The sequence below is a fragment of the Lactuca saligna genome, chromosome 9 (genome assembly GCF_052625555.1).
Source record: "Lactuca saligna cultivar CGN05327 chromosome 9, ASM5262555v1, whole genome shotgun sequence".
Classification (NCBI taxonomy): Eukaryota; Viridiplantae; Streptophyta; class Magnoliopsida; order Asterales; family Asteraceae; genus Lactuca; species Lactuca saligna.
In genome coordinates this window covers 97125970-97135488 of record NC_136425.1, presented here as the reverse complement: position 1 = coordinate 97135488, position 9519 = coordinate 97125970, and the positions used below count along the sequence as shown (strand labels likewise).

Genomic DNA, 9519 nt, shown 5'->3' with positions numbered 1-9519 from the left:
AGGGTCAGTATGTGGGGATCGACGGGATGGGATATATTGTTTTAGAAATATGATTTATATGTGTTTATAATATTAGTGGTTTTGCAGGATCGAGATATACTTTATTATCACATTGTTTAAGCTAAGAGCTTTCGTACTCTGTGTTCCTTAGGTGATTGGTTTCAATAGGGATATTCGAACAAAGTGTTCATTAGATATTTGAACTTAGTGTTCATCAGGGATATTTGAACTAAATGTTCATTAAGTGTTTGCGAACTAGGTGTTCATTGGGTAATATTGGAACTAAGTGTTCATTAGGTGTTCTTGAACCAGGTGTTCATTAATTATTGTGAACTGCGTGTTCACCAGAGGTAATCTAAACACCTTAGCAGCACTAGACTTTGTGCCAGTTCCTTAGGGTAATCCTTAGGAATGAATGAGAGAAGGGTAATCGGTTCTTAGGATAAATCTTTAAGAAATAAAGGAAGATAATGGGGGTGGGTAATTGAGTTGATTGTTTGATAAGTGAATATAATAATTCTCTTATTGTGGGTTGAAAACCCTATATGCTCACTAGGCTCCCAAGCCCGACCCTCTCAGTTTTCTTTGTATTACAGGTTATGGCACGAGAGCATAAGTTAGCTGACATAACGAGAGATTTTGGATTATAGGCCACTAGTTATGAATAACTGTTGTAAGGTCTATTTTGTTCTATTTATGCTTTTGGTCTGTATTGAACATGACATCTCGAGATTTTGTTATATAATGAAAATACATTTCTTTAAAGAAATGCTTTGATAAATTCTTATCATATTTTGTTTTGGGAACAAATTTCGCAATTGTTTTCTTTAAAAGATTTCTCTGATTTTAAAAACAAAACATAAACAAATCGGTCTTTTCTGGCTGTGAAATTGGGGATGTCACAGTAACCAAAAGTAATTAATCATAAACATTTTCCAATAAGGTTTAGCGATGTAATCTATTTACATGGTATACTAATTTTGTCTTTTCTTTGTTATTGAGTCTAAAAGATGTTTTATAATATTAAAAATGGACTGGTGAATAACTCCTTTCTGAGAACCCAATTTGTGTTTGATAAAAAATGTTTTTTACAATAAATCAAAACAAATATCACTACTGGGTTTTGCTGAGTTGTAGGATATGTCGATCACTCACTGGTATAAAAGTTTGAATTCTATCTCTAAATCCAGGAAGGGATCAAATGGGTAAAGCATTATAGACATTAACTCAAATATATCTTCCATTCACGATTTCGTAATTAAGCCACAAAAATCATTGACTAAACACATATACAAAAAACATAAAAATAAAAAATAAAATCGACATATACAAATTCACTACCTAGTAGACATATCTTCCAAATCGAAATAGTGGATGAGAGGTAGTGGTGCTATTGGGTCCATTTTTTTACTCTCAGATACCTATAACTAAAAAAATCAAAATCAACAATACATATCATAAGAAGAAAAATCGAAGCAGATTTAGAAAACATAACCATTATCGATCTAAACTTAAATCGAAAGGTTTTATAGATTGGAACTTCATAGTTGAAACGAAGTAAAATAAACATAATCTAAAACTTAACCTAAATCGATCTAAAGTACGATAAAAATAAAGTAGAATTCAAATAAAATTTATCTCTATATCATTCCTAATTCATCCATGATGATCAAACACAAGATTTATCCATACATATCGACGCCTACAAGTATTCTATTTCTTGTTTCCCCTCTTTTCTTCTCCGGTACAAAACTTAGGTTAGAAAGATTATGTAAAGAAATGAGGATAAAGTTAGGGGTATTGGTAATGAGGGGTGCGGTGGAGTATTTTTTTTCATTTTATTTTGGTGAGATTTAATTGTTATTAATAGAATTCCTAATTTAATTCATTTTATTTTTGGTAAAATTTAATTGTCATTAATAGAATTCTTAATTTAATTAATTTTATTTTTGATGAGATTTAATTGTCATTAAGAAAATTCCTAACTTTAAACGTAAAATATGTTTTATAAATTTAATGGATAAAAATAAAATGATATACAAAAATATCAAATAAAAAATATAAGATTAAAATACAATGACTCAATGACGGTTCTTGAGTTTAGAATTAAAATTCTCTTTTAATAAGATAAAACAATAACCCCTCGCATAAACCTTGAGTAAAAAGAAATCACTGAACATAACGACACCGTTTATGAGCACTGCTACTCTAACAGCAGAAGGGCAGGACAGGGTAGCGCAACTGCGCAAGGCAACCCAAAAGGACGAAGACAACCCAAAAAGAAAAAAGGCGAGCAAAACAACCGGCTCTCCGTCGTCTGATTGTCGGCGATAACTGTTTGTATGAATTTAGAAGTGTAGTCTTCAAATGGGCGGATTCAGCTGGCTAAGAAATCATCCAAAATCGATTTTGCAAACATTTCTGGTATTTTTAATCATAAACTCGAAAATATGTTTTTCCCAATAACGATATTTGATATATTCAGTTTTTTCTACGCAATTTGATTGCTGTTCTGCTTCAGTATCGTCGGCATTTGCTTCCAGTGGAATCCGTATGCAGTCATGAAGCTTTAAATGGTCGTCATCGGATTGTTCATAGTCGAGGTACGTGTCAGGGCTTTTGCACACTATGGCTATATTGATTGTGAACATAATAATGTAAACCGTATACTATCGATTTGGAAATTGCATTCGCTAGTGTGTTTGGAGCATTGCAATGTAATGTGATACTCATAGTTATAATTAGAAACCCTAATTGTGATTGCCAAAAGACTAAATAAGGTTGTTTCAGGATGATATTCGATAAATAAACTTGTGATTTATTTGTCAGATTTCTACAATATTGGATTGGCTAGAAAGCCTACAGATTTTGCAACTATGAGAATGCTACTATCGAAGCGTTGTATTCATGCTACAGGTTTCATCTCAAGATATTTTTCCAATCTTTTCGAATACTCATCAAGTATATTCCTATTATACATGTATAGTTTACTCATTCTGGAACTACAAATTTCTAATCTCTCCAGGATTTCATAGTTCAAAAGAAGGAGATTACTACCAAGTTCTAGGTGTTCCTCAGAATGCTAGTAGAGATGATATCAAGAAAGCTTTTCATGCTGTAAGTAATTCCTAGATTCAGGGTTATATATTTCTATTCCAAACTTTAAGCTATTGTTGACTTTTGACTTATTTCTTTATGATTTGTAGTTAGCAAAGAAGTATCATCCAGATGCAAATAAAAACAATCCATCAGCAAAGAGAAAGTTTCAAGAGATCAGAGAGGCTTACGAGGTGTAATTCTTATTGAATTCTAATTTTAAATCCTTTCTTATGACATTGATCACAACTAAGTTTGTAAATATATTTTTGTTCTAAACATTTTTCCCAATTACAGATTTTGCAAGATTCTGAAAGGAGAGCCGAATATGATGAAGTAACATTTTCTTTTTTGGTTTATTTATGATTGAAAAACTTGTGTTTCTACTTACTAATAAACTACACAAATAACAAATATGTTATCTTACAATTTTGTCAATAATCACAGATGAAGCAACAATCTTTTAAAGGTAGGAATGACACAGGGTATTCTTCTAGAGGATTCAAACGTGCTTATAAAAGTACTGAATTTTCTGATTCTTTCCAAAAGATATTTTCTGAGGTATTCCTTGATATATGAAATTTGTTATCACTTATCATATAATCATATTCAAATTTCGTAACTTTTGTAAGTTTTGAATGTTTACAGATTTTTGAAGAGGAGACAGATAATGTTACTAGTGATGTTCAGGTTTTATTTACATGCCAAATGTCCATTTTTGTCTTTTTAATTTCATCTAAAAGTTTATATATTGTTGTTAATATTTTAGGTTGAGGTGTCAATTTCATTTATGGAGGCTGCAAGAGGCTGCACAAAGCACCTATCATTTGATGCTAACATTCTTTGTGATTCTTGTCGTGAGTACTTTTATCCTTTGAAGATTTTACTACAAAAGTTGAAGGGCTAAATAGTAAATACAAGAAATAACAGTTTAATTTCATTTATTTTTGCATCATAGCATCCTACTTTTGTTTCTTTCTATTACAACATTGCAAGAAATAGCAATTTTCTTTGTATTTTGAGGACTTTGCTAATTATTTTTTGGGTTAATCTCATAAAAGACTTTTTTTTTTTTTTTTTTTTTTTTTTTTTTTTTTTCAGATTAGACCTCATCTTTATTTTTTTTTTCATGAAAAAGACCTACTTTTTCATTTTTTCTGAAAAAACCATCAACTTTGCCTTTTTTTTTTTTCTGAAAAAAACCCCTCAATCTTCTAAATGTTTCCAAATAGATCCTCCACTTTCTTAGTTTTTCCTAAAAAACCCTCACATTTTACATCTTTTTTGGGTTAATCTCAAAAAAGACCTTTTCTTTTGTGTGTGTGTGTGTTTTTTATTTTTTTATTTTTTTATTTTTCAGATTAAAGCTCATTTTAATTTTTTTTTTCACGAAAAAGACCTTATATTTTTTCATTTTTTCCGAAAAAACCATTAGCTTTGTCTTTTTTTTTTTTTCCGAAAAAAACCCTCAATCTTGTAAATGTTTACAAATAAATCCTCAACTTTTTTAGTTTTTCCTAGACAAAATTACATAAATGGTCCTCATGGTTGACAAAATCGACCAATTATGGTCCTTATGACGAATTCTTTACACAGATGGTCCTTGTGGTTTCAAAATCTTGCAAAGACGGTCCTTTTGACTAACGGCGTTAACTTTTTCAGTTAAGTCCTATGTGAAATGACTTATTTGCCCTTCATGCATAAGGATGCTTTATGTAATATGTTTCTACCACAGGGACCATTTATGTAATTTTCTCTATTATATCTTTTTTAATTATATATTTAAGTATTTAGATTTTTTTAAATTTATTGTTTAATATATATATATATATATATATATATATATATATATATATATATATATATATATATAACATTTTTTAACGTTTGCTCAAATTATTTTTTCTAATCTTTTTGATATTTTCTTCAAGTAAATTTATTAATGGTTTTTATTTTGACTTTATGTTCGAATACATTTTTCAACATATAGTATGTTTATATTTGTTAAAGGATTTCACGGCTATTGTAATTATAATTCTTAACTTAATTCACTTTCAATTATGTTTTCATTTTTTTATTTTATCAGGTTATATAATTATTACTTTTTAATTCAAATATTTAACTATATAAGGTTGCATAATTATTATTTTTGTAAACTAATTTATTAACATTTTTTATAAAAAAATGTAAAATGTTTATTAAACGTGAATATGATTAATATAGATTAGGTAGACATAGGCTACGTTGAGACCGCCTCATAACGTTGCCGAGAACGACCGGGTCATTTCACATTGGATTTAAATGTAATTATTTCGAGTTATTTTATTTTTTTGTTTTTAGTAGTGTTGTAAAAAATTACAATTAGGTCCGTTTAAACTCAGATTAATCCCTAAACGCTACCTGACCGATTAGAGACCCTTGCGTTGTGATTTTTTACAACACTGCTAAAAACAAAAAAAAAAAAATAACTCGAAATAATTACATTTAAATCTAATGTGAAATGACCTGGTTGTTCTCAGCAACGTTGTGAGGCGGTCTCAGCTTAGCCTATGTCTACCTAATCTATATTAATTATATTCACGTTTAACATACATTTTACACTTTTTTATAAAAAAATGTTAATAAATTAGTTTACAAAAATAATAATTATACAACGTTATATAGTTGAAAAATGTATTCAAACATAACGTCAAAAAAAAAAAAAAAAAAAATAAATAATATTCGAATGAAACGTCAAAATAAAAAACATTAATAAATTTACTTGAAGAAAATATCAAAAAGATTAGAAAAAATAATTTGTGCAAAACGTTAAAAAATGTTAGCATGTATATATATATATATATATATATATATATATATATATATATATATATATATATATATATATATATATTAAACAATAAATTTAAACAAATCTAAATCCTTAAATATATAATTAAAATAAATAAAAAAATAATAAATAATAGAGAAAATTACATAAATGGTCCCTATGGTAGAAACACATTACATAAAGCGTCCTTATGCATGAAGGGCAAATATGTCATTTCACATAAAAGTTAACTGAAAAAGTTAACGCCGTTAGTCAAAAGGACCGTCTTTGTAAGATTTTGAAACCACAGGGACCATCTGTGTAAAGAATTCGTCATAAGGACCATAATTGGTCGATTTTGTCAACCATGAGGACCATTTATGTAATTTTGTCTTTTTCCTAAAAAACCCTCACATTTTACAACTTGTTTTTAGAGAAAATAAGTAAAAGGGCCAGATTGGAAAAAATGAAAAAATGCAAGGTCTTTTTCATGAAAAAAAACCAAAGCTGAGGTTTAATCTGGAAAAAACACAAAATATAAGGTCTTTTATGAGATTAACACTTATTTTGTCTTATACAAATTCACCATACACATACTCATATATATGCACATGTATGTATGTATGTATGTATGTAACCATGCATGCATGTATGTATGTATACAATATATGTATTTAGCTTCAAATGTTTTGTGTTGATGGTTAATGAAGATTTAATTAATTGAGTGTCTAATGGAATTCTATTCCAACTTTTCTTTTTTCTTTTTTTTTTTTAAAAAAAAAAAAAATTGCAGTTGGGCATGGTTACCCTGTTAATGCCAAGGCAAAAAGTTGTCCAACTTGTGAGGGCACTGGAACAGTAAGTGTTTTATTTATTTATTTATTCATTTTTTTTAATGTTAAATATGCCTTGAAGAATAAATTTCATGTTGAATTATTCTTTTTAGGTTTTCATTCCTCCATTCATGGCTAGATGCAACACCTGTAAAGGGTCAGGCCATATAATCAAGGTTTGACTTCTACAATTCGCTTGACCTTTATTATGACTTTTTCCAAAATTCTAAAAATCTATGGAAATTAAATAAATGATTTTTTAATTAATTTAATCATTTTCTACAGGAATATTGTAGATCATGTGGAGGATCAGGGGTTGTTGAGGTAGTCAAAGAGGTCAAAATTCCCATTCCTGCAGGTTGTTGTTAATTAAATCATCATAAAAAAAAAGTCCTAAAAGAATTAAACAGCAATGTACTTTCATTTTTTAAAAGTGTGGGTTTAGTTAGGAAGGGCAATAAGGTCTTTTCCATAGTTTTTATTGTTTTTTGTGTGGATCAGGTGTAGACTCTGGTGATATAATATCTGTTCCAAGAGCTGGTAATGTTGGAAAACGAAGTCAACCTGGAACCTTGATTATAAAACTGAAGGTAAATTATAATTTATAAATATTATAAAACATGTGATAAATTATTAAATTATGGATTTTCAGATTCCAAATTTTGTTTTATTGTTGTGATTTAGGTTGCTGAAGACCCTGTTTTTCAGAGAGATGGAGCCGATTTATATGTGGATTCAAATATTGGCTTCACTCAGGTAACAACTCAATGATTCCAGAATTTTTTTTATTTTTTTTTTATTTTTTGGTTGTGTAAAACAAATAAAACAATAAAAATATCAAATCTAATACATAGTGTTGTTGAAGTTTAAAAAAAAAAAAAATGAAAACTTGAAGAAGATACTTGTTGTATGTGTTATAAAAATGAACAGACTAAAAATTTCAAAAAAAATGATGTTTTCATATATATTCAAAATGATTAAATTTTAAATATTTGACAGGCGATTATCGGTGGTATGGTTGAGGTACCAACTTTGAACGGAAAAACACAAGTAAAAGTGAGTTTATTTATTTATTTATTTATTTTAATTGTAACGTAATGAGCAATTTTATTTCCCTTTTCTTTATGTGTATCTTTCTACTTTTCACTTGATATATTTGCGTTTATTTATTTATTTATTTTTCCAGATACCCAAAGGGGTCCAGCATGGACAGCTGTCAATACTAAGAGGCAAAGGTAGAGATATTCTTTTCTTACCAAATTTCACCTCTATATGAACATATATACATATATACATAAATATGTATATGTTTTTTGTGTTAATAATTATTCCAGGAATGCCAAGGAAAGGTCTTTTTGTAGATCATGGAGACCAATATGTACGTTTCCGCATTAATTTTCCTATGTAAGTCATTAAACGAATCTCTGAATTTGTAATTTTTTTCAAAAGCTAAATTATTATTTTAACATTTAATTATATTAAAATTACAGGGTAGTGAATGATCGTCAACGTGCTATACTAGAAGAATTTGCCAAGGAAGAAATGGAAATGGAACACACACACAACATCTCACCTGATGGAAACTGGTAACTAACCAGTTACTAATTTTCTCTCATTTTATTTTTTGTGATATTCAAAGTAAAAAATGGTCCTCAAGATTTGCTTAATTTGTCAACATTGTGGAAAGTAATCAGGAATGTGATGAACATTCTGGAATGATTAAACAGGCTTGATGAGCAGCTATCTACTGGTTGAACTTACAGGTGGCTTCGAATGATTGGACACATGTCAACCCCAAAATTCATGCTTGAGTTATCGGCTTTACTTCTCATTCTCCTGTTCCTCCGCTCATAAATTCAAAATTCAAGTGGGACCGGATTGCCAGCGTGGCACTGTCATGAGTTGTACAGATACACACAAACACACACACACGGTGGATCGTGTTTTCATCCCTTGAAGAAAACCGTAGATTTTGTTTTAACAGTGAGTTGTCTTTTTGATTATTTCACATTTTTGGTCTAATAGACAATGGGTAGGTAGGTGATGGATGGACAATAAAGATGAACCAACGGAAAGCAACAATGCTGTAACGGATTGTACTTTGAGCAGTTAAAGTTGTACATGAATGAGATTTTATGTCAGAAAGATGACGAGACCTTGATGCTTTGGTCTAATAGACTATATGTTGGTACAAATAGATGCAAAATTAGGTGTATACATCGATTCCATGGTTTTAAACATACAAGAGAAACGATTTTATTCAGAAAGTTTGAATTATATTGTTTTTTCTACAATGATTATATCTATATATATAATTTTATTAAGATTGTTGTCATAAAATGATATGAATAAAAGTTATAGCGTATATTTGTATATTTATATAATTAAAAGTGCTTCAAGTAATATAGAAACATATAAATAAGTATTTTTTGAAGGTAAAAAAAGTTGTTTATTATATATATATTTTTTTATCAAAACATTATTTTCATTTTTTTTATGCACTATGGCTTTTACAGGCTTTTCTGGACGACCTAACGCAACTTTTTTCTAAAAGGAATGCCTGATCTGATTAGCAGAATGCTAATGCAAGATTTTATGTACAACATAATTTTTTTTGTTAATTACATTATTTTTTTTGTTAATTACACATTTTTATAAACATTATTTTTTTTGTTAATTACACATTTTTTAATTACATATTACTTAACTTTTTTCCTTTTTCCTTTTATTAAACTTAAGTATCATTTTTAGCAAATCTTAGGGCGTGTTCGGCAAAACTAG

General features: G+C 28.7%; 1 protein-coding gene across 2 annotated transcripts; it reads left to right on the top strand.

Annotated features, from left to right (window-relative positions):
- The first annotated feature begins 2170 nt into the window (after positions 1-2170).
- ATJ1 (DNAJ heat shock family protein) lies at positions 2171-8883 on the top strand. Of its 2 annotated transcripts, none has more exons than XM_078976002.1 (19): positions 2171-2424; positions 2522-2603; positions 2830-2916; positions 3026-3117; positions 3207-3290; positions 3394-3432; positions 3544-3657; positions 3745-3786; positions 3866-3953; positions 6699-6763; positions 6852-6914; positions 7024-7096; positions 7240-7328; positions 7423-7494; positions 7738-7794; positions 7925-7973; positions 8073-8142; positions 8229-8324; positions 8502-8883. In XM_078976002.1, the coding sequence occupies exons 1-19, from the start codon at positions 2368-2370 to the stop codon at positions 8590-8592; spliced, it is 1410 nt and encodes a 469-aa protein (XP_078832128.1). In that variant the 5' UTR covers positions 2171-2367; the 3' UTR covers positions 8593-8883. The 2 variants fall into 2 exon arrangements, with proteins under 2 accessions (XP_078832128.1, XP_078832129.1); XM_078976003.1 differs by having other exon boundaries at positions 8466-8883.
- Positions 8884-9519: the final 636 nt, after the last annotated feature.